General features: G+C 34.5%; 1 protein-coding gene across 1 annotated transcript; it reads left to right on the top strand.

Moving 5' to 3' along the window:
- The first annotated feature begins 299 nt into the window (after window positions 1-299).
- Window positions 300-7,332, top strand: LOC107878167 (chromatin remodeling protein EBS). Its single transcript, XM_016725082.2, has 5 exons — window positions 300-1,332; window positions 1,910-2,252; window positions 2,378-2,446; window positions 3,840-3,978; window positions 6,913-7,332. Exons 1-5 carry the CDS (start codon window positions 1,260-1,262, stop codon window positions 6,937-6,939), a joined length of 651 nt encoding a protein of 216 aa, XP_016580568.1. The 5' UTR covers window positions 300-1,259; the 3' UTR covers window positions 6,940-7,332.
- Window positions 7,333-20,807: the final 13,475 nt, after the last annotated feature.

Genomic DNA, 20,807 nt, shown 5'->3' with positions numbered 1-20,807 from the left:
CAAAATATCCTTCAATTTTATAGTGTTAAACATGTCATATGGGTAGCTGAAATTTTAAAAATTATTAAAATAAATTTAAAAAAAGAAAAAAAATCATTCTTTTTAAATAGACTAAAAAAAATAGATCATTTTTTATAAAATGAATGAGTATTTCTTAAGACACATATTAAATTAAATATGAATAAATGAAAATAGACAAAAGAAGTAAGGGAGAAATATTGAATTGAAATTTGGAGAAAATGAACTACATGAAATTACTATCCACAGCGTTAGAGGTAAAATATGACGGACCAGTCGGACCTCCCCAAATAGGAGTTGGAGTTGCACATAGAAGTCCTCAATTGGCACCCCAGTAGGAACAAAGAGACCCTTGTCCTTCGCTTTCTCTCTCTCCTATTGCTCTAATCTCTCCACCCCCTATTTTCCAGCAACTAGGGTTTTTGCTCCACTTATTTTACTGAGGAACTCTTACCCATTTCCATTTTTTCACGTATCTTTCACTACATAACTATTATTTTTACATTTTCCACAACACAAGTTGAGACAAAAGATTTGAGTCTTTCTTCTTGTAAACCAAAAAGAAATTTCTGGAACTTTTTCATTCTTGAAGTTGAGCTTGAAGATTGAGTCTTTCTTCTTGTAAACCAAAAGAAATTTGTGGGTTTTCCCACTTTTGAAATTTGAGCTTAAAGATTGAGTTTTCTTGTGTAATCCAAAAGAATTTCCTGGGTTTTGTTAAATTCTTGAAATTGAGCTTAAAGATTGAGTCTTTCTTGAAAAGCAAAAATTTTTCTGGTTTTTTTTTTTCATCTTGAAAAGTTGAGCTTAAAGATTGGGTCTTTCTTGTGTAATCCAAAAGAAATTTCTGGGTATTTTTCCATTCTTGTAGTTGAGCTTAAAGATTGAGTCTTTCTTGTGTAGACCAAAAGAAATTTCTGAGTTTTTTTCTTTCCATACTTGAGAAATTGAGCTTAAAGATTTAGTCTTTCTTATTTAAACCTAAAGAAATTTCTTGGGTTTTTTCCGTTCTTGAATATTGAGCTTAAAGATTCAATCTTTCTTGTTAACCAAAAGAAATTTCTGGGTGTTTTTCCATTCTTGATTATCGAGCTTATAGATTGAGTCTTTATTGTAAACCAAAAAGGAATTTTTGAGTGTTATCTATTCTTGAAGTTGAGCTTAAAGATTGGATCTTTCTTGTAAACCAAAAAGGAATTTGTGGGTTTTTTCCATTCTTGAAGAGTGAGCTTTAAAGATTGATGGCTAAGACTAAACCTGGAAAGAAGGACCTCGACTCTTACAATATCAAGGGAACCAACAAAGTCGTTAGACGTAATATTGATCCTTTTGTCACTTATGATTGTATTGCTTGTGTTTGTTTCATTCCTTTATTTGATCAATTTTGGTTTTGGTAATGTTTGATGCCGAGGGTCTATCGGAACAGCCTCTCTATCTCTACGAGGTAGGGGTAAGGTCTGTTACATTGGGTATGTTGTTGCTGGTTTCGGTGATGGTTTCGTAGTGTGTAAGAAGGATAAAGATGGTACTTTTTGGTGTTACTAGCTGTAAACTTTGGCTCATTGAAGTACCAGTCTTTTTTTCCTTCTATGGTTTGTATTAACAGTTGTCTGTTAGAGTAGGTAATCTTTTTGTAGAGCGTTTGTACTACTCATTGGGCTTTATCTTCCTAAATTGTTTCTTCAATTAATGTATAGATGTCCTAATACAGACACACACACAAAAAAAAAAAAAAAAGTTGGCAGGTATATTTCGTGTATTGTGGTTCACAAGGACTTTGATGAGATTTTGCTTGTTTGCTTCTCTTCTCTATCAGCATTTGATTTGTGTAAGTTTTGAATTATTGAAGGTCACTAGACTGAAAAGATATTTTTTGAACTTTCTTTCTCAGCTGGTGATTGTGTGTTGATGAGACCATCTGATTCTGATAAACCTCCATATGTGGCAAAAGTGGAGAAGCTAGAGGCTGACCACCGTAACAATGTGAAGGTCCGAGTTAGATGGTACTACCGGCCCGAGGAGTCTATTGGTGGTCGCAGACAGTTCCATGGGGCTAAAGAGCTGTTCTTGTCAGATCACTTTGATGTGCAGAGTGCACACACCATTGAAGGGAAGTGCATAGTGCACTCTTTTAAGAACTACACCAAACTGGAGAATGTAGGCCCTGAGGATTACTTTTGTAGGTTCGAGTACAAAGCTGCCACAGGGGGGTTTACTCCTGACCGTGTTGCTGTGTGAGTTTCTAATAGCTTTTCTGTGAAACTTGAAAGCTACTTCATCCTTTTCTAAGTGGAAGTTGAAAGTTATGTTTGTAGTGTTTACTAAAACCTGAATACTTTGTGATGTTTTGATTTTGAAGGTATTGCAAGTGTGAAATGCCCTACAACCCTGATGATCTCATGGTTCAATGTGAAGGATGCAAAGACTGGTATGCTGACAATATCCACAAAATTCATCTTCTTTACGCGTTAGCATGCCTTTTTTTGCTTGTACGCATGAAAATGTTGGAGGGAGATAATTAGGCAGGACAGGGGGCAGTTACAGCTTATGGAGGACATGACTTTGATAGGAAGATGCGGATGACGCGGATTAGGGTAGAGGGGTAGTAGGTAGGAGTACGTTCGTCATAGTAGGGAAGAGTGCTCTATTTGTATCTGTGCCTGTAGTATCTTGTAGCCTCTTGTTCGTGGCATTTTGGTGATGTCTATGATTTCGTATAGCTAGTTTATAGTATTACTTTGTGGGTGTTTTGTTTTATTTACTATCTAGCAGTGTGATGTTTCTTTTTGTTGGTTGCTTTTATGATTTTTGTTTGATTATATTTGTTATCAGTCCTGAGACGGGGTCTATCGGAAACAACCTCTCTATTTCAGCTGAGGTAGTGGTATGGACTGCGTACACTTTATACCCTCCCAGACCCCACTTTGTGGGAATATACTGGGTATGTTGTTGTTGTTCATGCATGAAAATCAACAAGTATCACTCCGTTTAATGTTTCAGATAAAAATAAATGCGTATCTTCATATGTGCAATTGCTTTGAGTTTAGATCAGAGCTTGAAAAGGCAACAAATGAATTGTGTCACGTTTCCCCCTTCTTTTTTATCAGCAAATGCAGCAAGTTTAATTAGTTCATCATCATCCATCAGATTATCTTCTGAAGTGGATTATTAAGTTGTCCTTCCTTTTTATTGTCCACGATCCACATTATCTTACTATGTCAACCAGGGATAATAAAGGTTCATCTATGATTTTTAGTTTTTATGCCCTATTATTTACGAAGGGGAGCCTTGGAGTAACTGGTAAAGTTGTTGTCATTTGACCAGGAGGTCACGGGTTCAAGCCTTAGAAACAGCCTCTGGCAGACATGCAAGGTAAGGCTGCGTACGATAACCTGGTGGGGCCCTTCTCCGGACACTTCGCATAGCGGTGGTAGCTTTGGTGCACTGGGCTGCCCTTTATGCCCTATTATTTACATTCCATATTCTTAATGTTGGTAGATATTCTAAGTTTCCTTAGATTTAAAACTGTGCTGAGAACTGGAAACTTTTATTAGAAGTACAAAAGTACCTATATCTGTATAGAACTTAAAAAGGAAGAGTCTTCATCAGTCTAGAGTATGAGTTAGGAAACATGAAAATCTTCCCATGTCTGTAATTGCCTCCATTAGTTTTGGGTAAAACGGTTACACTCTTCAACATTTGTATTTAGGAAGCCTGTGCTAGGGTGGAGTGTTTAGCGTAATCCAATTTTCCGTATTATGATTATTTGAAAACTGCATCTATTAAACATTCTTTTCATTTTGCCTGCAATGTTATTGCAGGTTCCATCCCTCTTGTATGGGTATGACCATTGAAGAAGCAAAGAAATTAGAGCATTTTTTGTGTTCTGACTGTTCCTCAGAAGATGACACCAAACGCCCTTTGAACTCATTTCATGTTTCACCACCTGATGAGCTAAAGGTACAAATTCTGTTACACTCACTTGGTAAACTTTGACATAATATTATTAGTATGATTTGCAAGTATTGTATCTCAAGTTAGTCAACACTCAACACACTGTTATTGTTTGTGATAGAGAGGGTGATGATGGTGGGTGAACTTTTTGCACTAGTTCTAATGTATAGCCTGACGTTTAGGATCACTATGGAAGGAAAAGATCGCACTTCAGAAAGTGCTGCATGTTTAGTTTGGTTATATCTAGTATATCAGATTCTAATCGTGAAGGAAGGAGAAAGGTAGGCTAGGGGAAGAAGTCATGATGTTCCCTGCTCATCTAGTCTACTGTACTACTGATACAATCAACAACTAACAAATCTCTGCTGCTAAGTTCCTCAAAGGAAAGCATAAAAAAGTGCAAAGATTGGAGAATGTTGGGAGTTTTAGGCCTATGAGATAGCTGGAAAATATGAACTTAGTCCCTGCTAGTCTGCGTCTTTCTTCAGACATGTTCATCATAGTGAACAAGCGGGAGAACTCGAATTACTCACTCTTAATAGCAAAATTGGCTTCAGTCAACTTAGGAAATACTTTCACTGGCTACAGATTACATTAGTTGAGTAGAATCTCGTTAGGTTAGAATCAATTCACTAGCTTAAAGAAAAATTTCAGTCCCTTTTGACGCGTTCTTGTTGTCTGGATGTGGGTAGGAGGTATAACCTGAAGATACCTTGATAGTGCGTATGAAGGTGAGATAAAATTAACTTTTGAGAGATTTGAACTTTAAATAGTGTAGTTATGTAGTATCATATTCATCTTGGCCTTTGTCAATGAGTTAACTATGTCTCAATCTCAAACTAGCCGCTATATGATCATATATGTTCAGTGGTTTATCATAGCTAGACTGTTGTTCAGTTGTCAGTGAGCCTACCTCAATCCTCCTTTATCAAAGCTTGTGACTGAAAATGCTCACATCAGAGAAGTTGCTTGTTACCTTGAGTATTTGGATTTTTGTTATTAGTGTTAAGGTATTGGAGACACATTTAATAAGGTGGGGGCAAAGTTTCTCTTTTAGGAAAATTGACATATTTGGAGCAAATCAAAAGGAAAAGTTGGACAAATACATGCTACATTGATCAGGGAGTATTCTATAATTGTTACTTCACGAACCATATGCCCAGGGCTAAGATGCAGAATTCTACTTCCTTACTTTTGTATGATGTCGTGTCATTTGGTTTACCTTCGAGCTTGTGAGTACTGTATCTGATTCTTTTAGAATGTGTGGGATAACTTATTTGGAGAAATAAAGGAGTGAGATAGCCTTTTGGGTTGTCGCCTTCCTTTTTGTCCTTTGAAGATGATGCAAATTATTGCAAAGATCTTTATTAAAATATTATAAAAATTTTCTAATCTTCTGTGCTGTCCACAGAGTTGCATAGTACTTTCATTTTTTCAACTTTAAATTTGCCTCACATAAATCTATGTAGGTTAGATAATTTTGAGAAGGTACGTAAACAATATAGATTTTTGTATTAATCAGCAAATTTTCAACTCAAACACGAGGCTTCAATAAGCTTTGGATGTTCTGTGATACACCAAAAGCTCTAGAACTGATTTTCAACAAGTGATTGTCATGTTATATGATGTTTTGAGGTGTATATAATCTTTACATTTCATTCACACTTCCTACAAATTCTCACCTTCTGATTTTTTTAGATTTCATTAACGAACCCTGGAATTGCAGGATAAATTTATCTAATTCAAAAGTTCCGCGGTTAGCTTAGTATGTTAGTGTGCTTATTCATAGTGTATATGTACCTCTGGCATACAACTTGTTATTAACATGTTGTATACGTTATTAAATTCGTTTCTTGATTTTATATCATACCTTATTGTTTGTTCTTTTCCTTTGTTCTTCATAAATCATATACTTGTTCTAAAGTGAAAGGGGTACCCAATCTTTTACAGCTGAGTGGCCTAAGGAAATTTGTGCGTCAATAAATGTGGACAGTAATCATGATTGCATGCAAAACTCATGGGCAATAACCCTCTTTAACATTGTTTGGCTTGGAGAGTCATGTACCAATGCTTGTCAAAGTTGGTTTAGATATGGATTCTGCTATACCTATGATACTTGAGTTTATTTAGGTATCGAGATTTAGGTTATTGATGCTGATTTTGTTCTCCCTGCAAATTTTATGCAAGAATTTGTGAGAAGAGTAGATTATGTTGCAACCTATGTGGACGTTACTATGGGTGGGGGTGGGACGGCTGTTAATGGGAAAAGTAAATGGTGTGGTATATCACTTCTCGGGTTTTTTATTCAAATCTCTCATCTTCCTCTGACGGTGAATGTTTGATGAACTGAAAAAATGGTTGGTAGTTGGAATGATATGGGTTGCTGACTGTTAGAAGAAGTGGATATGGGGTGAGGGGAGAGATAGATTGGACATGGGAATCTGGCTGGAATAATCACACCATTAGGAATTAAAAAAAATCTGGTTGTACATCTTCCAACTTGTAGATAGTATTTCAAAAGATCCAAGATGTGATTTCTTTAAGAAATCTGGCTGTACATATTCCGACATGTGGGTATTTTTAATTCAAAAGAAAATTGACATGTTTCAAAAATCTGTCTGGATATGGCATTTTGATTTTTCAAAAATATTCCTATCGATACGTCTTATTTTTGATAACCAAGAGTTCACTATTTCCAAGTTGAAACTTGGTGGATAAAGGCCATTCCCCACTCTATTTATTTACTTATAAGAAAATGTCCTCCACTGTCAAAGGCTCTTGACCTGCAATGTATTTACCTTCATTGAACCAAAAGTCGCGGGGTTCTCAAATGGGATTGCTTCACAATACTGCTATCCTATACTCTTGTTTGTAATCTTGACTGTTGTTTATCTGTAAAAATGGACATTCTAGCTAAACTGCCACTTTTCCTGTTGCTAGGTGGACTCAAAGCGCAGGAAGAGATAAACAACTGACCTTGATGCAGTATGAGGAGGTACTCATTTTCTTGCATAGTAGCTCTGCCATTGTTGTATACAACAACAATATACCCACTGAAATGCCACAAGTGAGGTCTGTGGAGGTAGAGAGGCATTGTTGTCTGTCTTATCAAATTGTATAGTGCTGAGAGAGTATTGTCCTTTTGCAAAAGCCAGAGACCCTTCAACCCTCCTCTATGTACTGTGTAACTTGGCTGTTTATAAAAGTTTGTGCACTAGACTGGTTGTCTACTGGATGCAATTTGTGTGGCTACATGCATGAGTAATAACTCAATATTGCAGAGTCCATCAAAAGATGAATTTTAACTGATACAGTTGTTGGGAACATTACAAATCTAGATGCCTGTTTCTATGTTGATTTTATAACTCTCCTCTTCCTGTATCTGCCCCTGGCCCCGCTATAACACCACGTTCTTGAAAATGGAAAAGTTGGATGCTTGGATTACATGTGAAGTGGATCTATATGATGACAAGCGTGTAAGAGCTGATCAAGAGTCATCTCTTGATCGAGGTCCTGTCATAGAACAAGATGAACCAGCCATTGTAACATGTGTATTCCAGTTACCTGTTCATCAAATTTGATGTTGATACTAAATTTGTTACTGCACTCGATCTAAAGTTTGTTGGGGTCGACTATACGATTTTCAAATAATTCAAAGAGAACAAGAAAACTGAATAAACAAGGGAGAAGCGCAGTAGTGAGTCTCTGTCCGAAGAGTTCAAAAATTCGACGAGAGCAAGAAAACTGAATAATTAAGGGAGAAACGCAGTAGTGAGTCTCGGTTTACAGTTTCAAATGCAGCTTGAAATACTCTTAGCAGGTGTTTGCCCATGAAAATTAAAATTTTTTGAAGTTAGGAGTTTGGAATTGTATTCGGTCATGAATATAAGTTGTTTTTTACTTTTTGTGAGAGAAGTAAAAGTGAAACCAAGTTTCCAAATATAATTTCAAAAATTTATTTTGAATTCTTATTGCCAAACAATGCAGTTTTCACTAAAGTGGAAATCATTTTTTGAAAAAAAAAAGTAAAAAATTTCATGGCCAAATACCCCTTTTAAAACTTCATAATCTTCATCAGTCAATATATGTATTCAAACTAATAATGACATTTTCAGTGTAATTTTATAAATGAAATTTAAGGAAAATTAAGGGTACATGGACCTTGACCTTATGTTGGAAGTTAGAGAAATTGTTTTAGATTATAAATAAAATTTAAGGAAAATTGAGGGTACATGGACCGTGACCTTATATCGGAAGTTAGAGAGAGATTGTTTGACTCAAGGAAAATCATATCAACAAAGAGAGAAAAAAATAAAATACCGTATAATTATGAACATTCAAATAAAAACCCTACACAGCAATTAATTATATATTCCTTAATTTACACTTCTTTAATGATGATTTGTCAAAGAACTCTGTTTCTCATGAAATTCACGCCAATATTTGTGCACCTTCTCTCTGTCGTTGACCAGTTCCTTCTCTTTACCCTCGAACTTTTCCAAAATTTGGGGCAGAAGATGTCTGGGATTTTCCCGCAGTTGTTGTATAACGACGGAACCTTGTTCTTTGTATTCTTTCCTAATGCAGCTAAGACTTAAAGCACTGAAATGATTGTCGATTTCGATTACTTGATGTTGCTGTTTTTTCGCTGAGTCTTTCAAATCCTTTGCAGATTTCACAATACTCCTCACACGGGACAAGGGAACGTCAACTTCAAACATCTCATCTTCCATTTGCTTGCCAAGTTTTAAGTCATCAAGTGTTTTCTTCTTTCGAGCCTTAATTTGATCGTCACTATTGCTATCACTTTGTGATGATAAATTGTTCTTTTCCTCTTTCTTGGACTTGCCCTCGGCCTCCGTGTTCTTCTCTTTTCTAATTCTCTTTCTACCCGCTTTATCACCCAAAAGAACCAGCTTAAACACATCCACCAAATCTTGATTTTCATTACCAAAGATTTTCGCAATTGCAATATTGACATCCTTGTTAGAAAGTTTACCTTGTGTCAATGTTCTGATAGTCTTCAAGTATGCCTCAATAACACTGCGCTCATCGCCAAAGCGTTTCTGCACTTTATTCATAAAATCAATGCAAGGCTTCAATATTATCATAGTGTCGATGTCAATCAAATTGCTCTTTCGGAACTGCCGAGGCTGCAACATAGGTAATGACACTCGGAACTCTGGCGGCAAGAAAATACGATAGCCGATTAGCAAATCGTGGTGGAATTGGAACAGAGTATCCAATTCCGACACCACAGCATGAACATCCAATTCTTTAGTTGAATAACCTTTCATGACTTGCTGGAAGTGGCCAAAAATTTCTGGATGTGAATATACACGACGAACGAAAGACTTCGCGGCAGCCGTAACACCAGTAATTTCCATTGTTTGATTCATTGTAAAACAAAAGAAAAAAGTTTAGGAGAGATGTGTGAAGTGCATTGATACTTTTTGAGAGGGATTTATAGATATGTGAGTTGACGTAGACAACAAGCACATAGTGATTGTGAAGGGGAAAATTGGCACTTTGTCCTAATAGAACAAGGATTTAGAAATAGTAGTTCTACTTCAATTAGGAACTTGATATATATATTGTAGAGTCGTGACCTAATTCTATTTAGCGCGGCAATGATTTGCAAAACTCCTTCCTTTGTCCATGTAATAAAAATAATTACTATTATATTTAATTTTATGAAATCAATTTCTTTTTTATTCTTTTTTTATCTTTTATTTTGGAACCTCAAAGATAACCCGTAGGCGCTATAATCTTTCTCACATCCCCTACCCTTTGGATGAGCACTTTGTGCACACTAAATAAATAACTATGTAAAATTTAGCGTTCAAAAACATCATTAATAAGGTTGATTTAGTACTCCCGACGTTTCTAAATAAGTGATTCGTTTAGCTTGGACACACTTCTTAAAAATTACTAATACCTAAAAAAAAATAAAAAAGTGTCTTTACTAACTTACCCTTCATAAATATCTCGAAAAAGATATAATACTTTACTAATAGAAAAAATTACAGAAAAATACACTTTACAAATATACATTTCATTTTTGTAGCTCAAAAGTTACATTGCTTTCCATGGCCCAAAACTGAACTTGCCCAAAATCTTCTAAGTAGTCTTTTTTCGGACATATAGGAAAAAGAGACTATTCCTTCGAAATTAAACCTTTTTCTTCATCGATTTTCAGCTCCAAAATTTCTCAAAAGAAAAACTTCATACACCTTATTCAATCAAAATCTATAAGATGCAACTCAAAATTTTCATTTACATAAACAAGTAGGAAAAATTCAACATTGCTTCAAATTTTTCTGCCATTCGAGCTTCAATTTTAAATTTTCGTAAATAAGTTTTATTTTGAGTGAGTGTAGTTATAAAAGATTGATTATATATTGAGGAGCCCAAATCTAGTTTTGGATGATTTGGTGTAGTTTTGAGGTGCTTTTGGATGAATTGATGCTTGAATTCGTGCATGGAAGAAGATGATGTCTTATTCTGGTATATGTCTGTATATTGTTGTATATATAATATAGTTTTTTTATTCTAAAAATTACACTGTATATACAATATAGTTTTTTAATTCTAAAAATTACACAAATGCACAACTTATATTTCTAATATTACAAAAAATTTCAATATATACACAAAATGCTATGTATATGTCGGCTATGTTATGTATATTAATAGAAAAAGTAAAGTAATTAAAAAAGTGGGAGAGTGTGTAATTACTTCCAAAGGGTTGTATTTATGTTATTTATACATTTTCAAATCTGGACAGCCTTGGTGTTGGGCCCATTTAAATGAACCTTTTTCAACCCTCTTTCAGCCGTATCAACTATATATCACAGCTCATTTTCTTCACGTTTTTATTCATATATTCACCGAATATCAACATGTCAATGGCTGTATATTTGCTTCCAGGTTCACTATGCATCATATGTTGGCGTATACCATCCACCTTCCACCTGAAAAACCCATATATCTACTGTATACAGTGTATATTTTCTGTCTATCTTTGTATACAACCTTGTTTCTTCTTGATTTTAATCCATTTCGGACTTGTAGGAGGCTTGGACTCGATATTACCCGAATGAAAAGGTAATGAGAGTCCAAATGGACAAGGATTAACAAGTTTCTACTAATAATAAAATGAGCAAAATAGTATTACAAATGTCAACTTAAACAAACTAAAATAATCACACACTTAAGGAATATATCATACGTTAAAAAAGAAAATTCAAAATGGCACAAAACAACCCCACACGAAGAAAGGACTAAGCATTCTTATTCTACACTCGACTACCAAATACTTTATCATTTAGCCAATTTTAACCAGATAGGAGCCTCAATATTGACATGGCAAGGTACATTCCCTTTTAGTATATAATATAGACATTATCCAATATACTCAAACACCAAGAAGCTAACATAGGATGAATTATGCAATAACATTCAAACAAGGACCAAGGTGTGTGATGAAATTATGAAAATGAGGTAAGAGCAAAATAACAATTATATCACACAAACCTAATGTAATGAGGGAATAATTAGTCTTTTGATAAATATTAAACTCAAACTATGATGATCTACATAACATCCATGCCACCGAGCAAACTTTTTAACAACAAAGTCGCAATCTATAATCATAAAGGCTCTAATTTTATCACCTTACATAATTTTTCATATCGAGGAACGTACCACAACAAGAACAATTATAAAGGTACTTTCATTCTCATAGATTTCTGGTGATTAAAGAAAAGGGGCAGGGGAGTTTACACATGCAAAGGGTAGCAGAATAGAGAGACAGTCCTTCAACAATAAACAACTTAATTAGCAAAGATAAACAAATTGACCAACACAGTAATTAGTGAAAAAAATCCTATACAGGAGATGTGACCATATAGTCATTTTCAAATTAATCTTTACAGGAATTGAACGAATATCAGGGCAAATCGCCTAATCTTAACATAAACCGTTAGACGATATTAAAGGAAAAGAAAGTTGCATATCATTTAAACAAATTTAAAGTTGGATAGCATTAAAGGCAAAACAAACAAAATCAATTTTCCAAGGCACTGAGGTATGAATTTCTCAATCAAACACAATGAGATCATCCACTAAAACACCTAGGGGTCTTAGAAACTTTCTATAGCAAATAATCCTCATGGCATTCAAAGCCTCTACAGCAAACAATCCCATCATTAGCACGCTCGTAAGTAATATGAAGAAGAAAAAATGATGAAGAAGAGGCAACAAACAAAAAATAAAGTGTGTTTATCTTTTTTCGAGCAACGAATGAAAACAAAGAGTCGACAACAACTTTACCTTTTTCCTTGACTCGATAAGGACAAAAAAAAATACGAAACTTGAACCAAAATTTCCACAACTCTAGGCTGGAGACCGAAGTACAAATTCTAATCGAGTAGAGAATTTTAGGGTTTTAGTCAATTGTGTTTAAATCTTAACCTAATTGAAAATTAGTTGGCCAATTGTATTGCAACTGTGGCCAAATTGATTTCAATTAAGGTCAAATTTAATATATTGACTAATTTAACCAAAATTTGAACTAAATTAACAACTAATTTAAACTCGAGCTTCTTGGCCGAATAAAATCAAACAAATATTTTCTAAAAAAATTATTTTTAAGAACAAATCATATTTGAATAAAAAATTTGCCCATTTTGAATTAATTTTCAAGACAACCATTGGTTAAAATCAAATCTTCAATGAATTAATTATTTAAGTAACAAAATTATATAATCTCATATATACAAATACAAAATATATAATCGCTATTTAAAATGACAAAATTACCTAGAAAATATTTTGATGAGTTTTATCCGAATAAAATAAATGTTGTAATTTTATTTAAAATCGAAGAAACTCAGAATTAAACTTAGTCGTGGAGGGAAAAAATTATGTTTCAACAACGGCCTCTCTTTGGGTGGGGTGGATGCAAGTAATCCTGGACAAAGGGAGTTTGACGTTCCTAAATTTGTCTGACCACAAATTCGTTTCTCGAAAGGGGCTGATTTTCGCATGAGTTTTGGAGAGTTATGACCGGACCTCGATATCAGTTTTCCTACATATCTCAACTTGCATGAGAGTTCAGACTACTTGTAGTTCATAAAGCTTGATTTTAAAGCACACTTTTATAAGATTTCACAAGTTATTCCGATTTTTGAATTTTGGTGAAATCGAAAAGCTCGGGAATACGATGATTGAGGGGAGGGAGAGATTGGAATGAACTCGATTTTTCAACACGGATCCCAACCAACACATCCCAATGATTCAGGAAATCAGTTTGGTTGTAGTTCGACTCGATCAGTAGAAAAGACGGTCTTTTATTTTAGATGATCTTTGGCTCGGGATGAGTGATAAGTTATTTGAGCTTATGAAAAATAGGATTGTAACCTCTTAACCATCAATGCGAGATCTTTCATATCCATTGGCAAGAATTTACCTGGATATAATTTCCAAAACTCTGAGTGCGTTATCACTTGAATTTGAAAGAAAAGAAAAGGTTACTTCCATAATGAGTTTAGAAGTATCCTGAAAGTCAAACTAAAACTAAAATATCCCAAAATATCCCACATTCCTTCTAATAAGGGAGTAGTTTGATGGTGATGGAAGTCGTCCTTTAACTTGTGTACAAAGAGTTTGATATTCATCTTGGGACTATGTCCCAGTTTGCTGGTAAGAAAAAGTTTCATGTTATACTGCGTCCTTTTTGGAGTCGTCCACACCAGTTGTTTTGAATTAAGAATTTCATCCTTTCGGATGCTCTCTCTTCAACCCTAGACAACAAGTTAAAAAATTGGGAGAAAGGGCAGTGGAGGAACAAGTGATAATAGAGAAAAGGGAGGGTCTCAAAATTTGATAAATTTCTTTCAATATTAGTCTAAATTTGAAGTCCTCTGAGTCGATTTTATCATCAGAAATTCTTACACGTCAAGGCTCCAGTTTCACTGCCCCAAACAAGGTACTATCCCATCTTGATTATGTTGTACTTAATTTTGTAAATCATCTGTCATTTAGTTAGTCGGGATGATGGCTATATGTTTGAAAGTATAAAAATGTGATATAAAATAATTTCTGAGTTCCAGATCATATTTATTCACAATTGGTGATACTACTGGAGTGAATTTTGTCCCGCCTAATTACGCTATATTTAGTTTCGGTGATCCACTGATCGTTTGAATTTGTTATTTTTTTTTGGCTTGTTTATGGACCTAGGTATGAATTAAAATATAGTGTGGATGTTTTGTTAATGTTAGACAGTGTTGTTGGCACAGTGTTTGTAGTTTGCAATCTAGCTAAAATAAAGCCGATAAAATTTGCGTTTTAAATGAATTTGGACGTCTTATTTTGCTGCTGGCCGTGAGTATGACTCAAAAATGGAAGTTCCTGCGTCGGTAGGCTTTATACATGTTTGGCAGTGTAGCTCGAAACAGACCTCATGAAGATTTTAAGTTTTGAAAAGTATTTCACCAGGTATTGAGGTTCTCTGTTGGATTCAAATTCATAAGGGTATTAACTTGAGTATAAAGAAAAAATGAGTAGAGAAGCTTAAGAAATCAATGGTAATGTAGTTTTAACTGGTTTGGGCAGCTTATTCTATGGCTAAGCATGTACCGTCTTGCATTGTTTATATCTCGTTTTGCTTTTATTTCCCTCCTCTTACCTAACACAGATTGGTGAATGAGCGTGGGGCTGTCACTAGTTTCATTTTAGATGTGCTTGGCTGTTCTCTGCTAAATCAAGTTTACAGATGTAACTTTATCTCAATTTGGTCTGCTTTGGTATATCGTTACCTCGCACGGAAATGCCTCATACAATGTTTAACAATCAGATGAATATTTGAGCAATTGGATTTGATCTTAGAGTTAGCCAATAACCCTCTCCTTTCTGTCCGTTTCCCTGGGAGTGATTATGTGAAGTTTCGACATAACTCACTTAGTTTACCATTTTTTGTGGTTGTATTTTGTTAGGGCATATATCGGTGTCTATAATTACCTTTCGTTAAATTAAGTATGTTGATTTTCAAGTTTCTTTGGTTAAAATCCTGCTTTCATTGTTATCGAGTAACATGGTTAATTAGTGCATTATTCGTCCCTCTCATTTCACGGAAGTAGAAAACATTAAGTTATCCAGTATTATTGTTTATCCAAAGAAGACAAGGAACGTTGTTCAATATGACTACGATTCTCTCGCTACTTCCCTTTGACAAGAAAAAATTTCAAACATGATTAGTAGCGCCAGATGGTACTTTAAGTTCAACTGTCTACTGCTTTCCTTTAGATTTTGGAAACTAGCTTTATACCATTATAGAAATATTGCAGCTTACACATTTCCCAGTCTTGACACAAGCGAAAGCGTTATATTTTTCGAAATTGCTTTTTTCAGCGTAGGTAGCATGACTAGAAATCAAGCCAAGTTAGTCAAATGTTTATTCAGTTTGGTTGCATCATTTTTGAATGAGCATAGTGTATGAATCTAGCTACCCAACCTGAAGTTTAAATGTTTAGGATATGGGTGGGCAGAAGTTGATCGCCGCAAATATTTAGTAGGGACAAGAGAAATTAAGAGACTCGTGTTTCGGCCAGGCACCCGCATACAATCCAAGGTTTGCAGCATTGATGTTTTATTCTCTTATTTTATTAAAAGATGAGTTTCAGTTTCACTCTTGTAGCCTATTTGGACGGTTGTTGTCTATTGTGTTTTCGCAAGGGTGTATCGGGTACAACGGGAGTGGTTTCTTTTTTTTAATGATAAATTTCATCCGCGCTTGGTCTCTAATGTACCTAAAATTGAAAATTTTTAAATTTTCCTTAAAGTTTAGCCAAGAATGAGGCCAACAGAGAGCCCCAAAAATGGATGTTCATGAACTGTGGTTATCCTCTCTTTGTTTGGCCTATGATTTCCACCAAAATCAGCAACCCTCTCTTTCTCTTATTTCGAACCAAAAATCAAAGATAATATAAAATGTTAACATGTTTATAATGTTTATATCAACTGCAAGAGCAGTAGTGCAGTACTATTATTATTACTTTCCTTTTCCATCTTTTACCTTTCCTTAAAAAAAAAAAACTATCCATCTAGATATTTTATTACGTGTTTCAATATTATGAAAGTTTAAACTATCCAATAAGTGTAGTTTTGATTCCGAATATTATTTCATACATTGCAAAATTCGTGGGTATAGGATTTTGATGTCAAGCGTCGACGAGGACTTTCAAGTATTGGATGCGAACTTTTAATTGTTGCTCTTGTGCGGTCTCAGTTTCTCTGAAATGCTAAAATAGGTTACAAGTAGTTCTTTTTGGAAGGAGCTATGCAAAGAGATTGCTTCCATTAATTAAATTGCTTCATCCTTCCTTTTTCCTGTAACCATAAAAACAATAAAATGGTCTTATTGGCCAACATTAGGAGCTTTATTAAGTACATCAGGTAGCACCTCTAACGTGCTCTTGTGAGTATTTTTTTTTATTTTCATCAATAGGTATATTTTTGTAATCAAACCTGTGGCCAAATCAAGTTCTAATGGACCCTTTATGATTTAAAGGATTTTTATACATTTGGCTATTGTTGTCCTTACATTTAATTCGAGCACTGCTAAATGGTAACATGTTATTGTCATACATACATATACGCCTCTTTGAAGCAATTCTGACTTAATTTATGCCCTATTGTGGCTACCTTTTTATGCCATAGTTTACCTCTTCTCATTGATAGTTACTAATCCTTTTTTCTCCTCCTTTTTTACATGTAACTCGTGAATTGGGAGTTCCGCATCAGAACTCATTTTGACCCAACATTGGGTTAATCATCGCTAGGATCGCAGAGCTCTGGAGTCGCGCAAATTAGAAGCCTAAGCTCCTAAATGGAGTCTAGTATCTCTTATCTTCTTTGAATTTAATTTATACTTGTCATGTTGAGTTTTAGGATGATACTAACTTTTGTTATTGAATCTTCTTATTTTTGGATAACTTTACTTACTTATTAAATTTATGCTATCTTGTTATTTGTCGACCCTTTAGAAGTAGTTTTAACATTTCAATTTTCGCAACTAACATGTGGTTTCACTATGAAAAATATATTTTATCATAATCGGATAATTCTTTTTGAAAAACTCATTACCGATATTTTAAATGAGATTAGCATAGCAACCTTCACATGTTTCTTCAAACTATAACAAAAGATAAATAAATAGATTTTCTGTTTTAACTTAATCGAGAAAGTTATCAAAACTTCAGATTTTCCTAGAGGAGTTTATTCATCAACTTTAACCTTTTTTTTGTACATAACTCTAATGGTCAAGCTATATTTTATATTTTTAATGTTCGTTTGGGTTTTTAGATTCTTGAAAGATTAGAAAATACGAGGTATTGTACATTCTTTCGCTACCATGTACAAAGTACATCGCATTACTTTCATAACAACTATCTTACATCATATCTACTATTACCATTATTATTTACACCATAGTATTTATCACTGTTTCAAGTTGTAATATTATTACTATTATTATTATTATTATTATTAACTTTATTAATACTACTGTTATTACCATTATCGTTATTATTGTCATTATCTCAATTCTACTACGCTTATGTATTATACCATCACATTTTTCTTTTCTCTTATTTCTAATCTAAATCTTTTTTGAAGTTTCATAAATTAAGTAAAACTTTACATCTTTTCGCACTTTCAAATATATCTATATTCGCATTTTGTCTTAAATTATTCCATGCCTTAAAATATTTTTATAAATTTTATTTACCTATTTAATGCGATGATTGCATTACTTCCTTGTACATGGTAGCATCACGTCTGTCATACCTTAAGTTTTCTTTCTTTTATATAAAATAACAAATAGAAAATAATGATGAAAGTTTTCTTATCACCATTTTAAGCAAATGACAAAATAATATTTTTCTAAACTAAGTATAAGGACTATCTTTGGATAGGCTCTGAGGGTGCCTAACACCTTCCCCTCGAGTAACCAAAACACTTACTCAAAATCTCAAAATGTTTTTGATAGACAAACAGAGTTTTACAATAAAATATGGTTTTTTCCTTTTTTTTTTCTAAAAAGTTAGGTGGCAACTCTAAAACATAAACTTTTTTAATCCCAAGAGTCATTAAACGCCACCATACGTCGTGTGCTGTTTTGACCGGTTCGAAATGAGGGCTTGACAATCATCACATACTTACACTTTGTTCGACACATGCTTGCCTTACTAAATACATCATCTACTTCTGTTTCTTCTTATACTACTAATATTGCATCTCCTAATTCACATCCACGCCTTTATACTTAATTTTAGATCAATAATCTTAAATTCTTGCTTACATTGTTCAAGCGTACTGGTCTACCTTGGTACAACTATCCCCATGAATACATAAGTTGCTCAATTTGGATAACATTATCCCAACTCTACTACTGCTAAACTCTTGGGTTCATGCTTCTAACTCTAGGTCATATACTATCACAGGATTCTGAGAAGGGATCTGATGGCATATCAAATTTTGGGTTTGCGAATGAGTTCTCATGATCATGAATGAGATCTGTACAACTTTCAAATATAACGGAACTGATGGGATACTTTTGATCTGTGAGCAATCCCATAACTGTCTGCGGGGACTGTCTGAGAAAGCCCTACCCCTAGGACTTTGAGCTTCACCGTTTCTATTACCTTAAAAGTAAGGTGGAGTTGACATGAGTAATTCATGATGAGAATCTACATGAGGTTCTTAGGGAACCTTTCTATAGCATGATCTGAAACATGAAAAAAAAACAGTTTATAAAACATCTCATAGCCTCCTGTCCATAAGTATCATTCACAAAACACCTATGCACAAGACTCTACTAGATACGACTTTTCAGACTTCCTAGGACACTATTGAACCTTAGCCTCTGTTACCAAGTTTGTAACGCCCTGAGTCTGGTACCCAAAATGCTACACGATGCTCATGACTCCGAAGGACCACAATCTAACCCATGACTGATATCTGTACCTGTACACTACATAAAATATGTATACAAATATGGAAATAAAGGTTGAAAGGCCATAAGGTTCAAATCTGATAAAAACAAAACGTTTGGGTGGGATATGAGATACCTAAAATAACTGTAGTAAACTATTTGAAACATGATAGTTTGAAAAGCCTCTAACTGTCTGAATAAGGAGTTGATGGGACATGTACCCAACTAACTCCAACTATTAAAATAAACTAAGTACTGAAATAATAAAATAAGGATCATGTCTTCGAAGGATGATGACTGACTGCTGACTCTAACTACTGAGTACTGGAATGCTAATGATGCTTTGGAGCTCCTGTTTCTGAATTATGGTATAAAACACCATAGCACAAATGCGCCAGTACATTTAAATATACTAGTATGCATTTGCGGTAGGCTTAATGCATGAGTTTCATATGCATGAACAATACTAACTAATTGAATAACATGAACGTAAAAATACATGCATGAACAAGTAACTATAACTGAGACCATACTGACACTGGTACGGGGTTCTGAGTACTGATTTACTGATGTCTGAGTTTACTACTACTGATAACTGAGTCTACTGAATACTAAGAGACTGATGTTATATTATTGATAAAGGAAAGACTATTTCTGACAGTTCTGATTATGAAGAACTGGTCTGATTGACTGTATCCAACAGTCCTGAAACTGAATACTGATAACATGGGTTTCGTATAATTAATATACTATTAACTGAGTTTGTGATAACATGATTACTGTGTCTGAGTATTGATATTATGAGTGACTGTATCTGACAGTCCTGGCTGAGTTCCATACTGAACTGAGTTGACTGTATCTGACAGTCCTGAGATCTGTAGAACTATCTGAGTTCTATTACTGAGACTGAATGACTGTATCTGAAAGTCCTGATCTATAGTTGACACTGTGGGAAGTAGTCATCTAACCGACATGCCCCAAATAATGTATTATAGATGAGTTCGGGTCCAATCTGTAACCCCAATTAGAAGGGTGTCAATACCGCATCACCGGTAAGGATAAGCTATGGCTGACCCTCATCTGACAGTGTCGCCAAAAGATAACGGTGGGACCCTCATCTGACAGTGTTTATCTATCTCATCAACCCTCATTTGATAGTGTTGATGTCTCAACCTATGCTGGATACATAGTTTTGGAACGCAAGGACGACTTCTAAAAATAACACCCTCATCTGACAGTGTTGTTCCCATCCTTGGGTTCACTCAGTGCTAATTCCTACTCCTATCTGAATAGACACTGAACATGGATTACTGAACTAAACTGGACTAAATTAACTGAGTTTCTGTTGACTGACAAAATAGTACTGAGATTACTGTATTACTGACCTTTCCTAAGTCATATGACTGACTGAGTTCTATGGATCATGGATTGACTGAGGATATTATGAAAATACGACACTAAATCTAGGCACACAACTATATTTTTCGGGTACAAATACCCCCAAGACTCGATGGGAAGAAACTTACAAAGCATGACTATCTTGAATACATGACCAACATCACAATTCATAATACAATAAGTTGAAGATTTCATGAAGTACAAGTTCTAAAGCACCACAATGGCTACACATATATCCATACTCCATTGACTAAGACATTTCATCAAACACTTCACGTGCATAAACTTGTACATGAATGAATATTTCATATTATTATACTAGTATGGTATTTTTCCTTCACATAGGCATTTAGTCACACATATGGGGAGCATGCTATGGTTATACAATCATCAACACATCTAATAATCATGGATGCATCAATCAACTTGTAAATTGAAG

The sequence above is a fragment of the Capsicum annuum genome, chromosome 7 (genome assembly GCF_002878395.1).
Source record: "Capsicum annuum cultivar UCD-10X-F1 chromosome 7, UCD10Xv1.1, whole genome shotgun sequence".
Classification (NCBI taxonomy): domain Eukaryota; kingdom Viridiplantae; phylum Streptophyta; class Magnoliopsida; order Solanales; family Solanaceae; genus Capsicum; species Capsicum annuum.
This window is presented reverse-complemented; position numbering and strand designations above follow the sequence as displayed.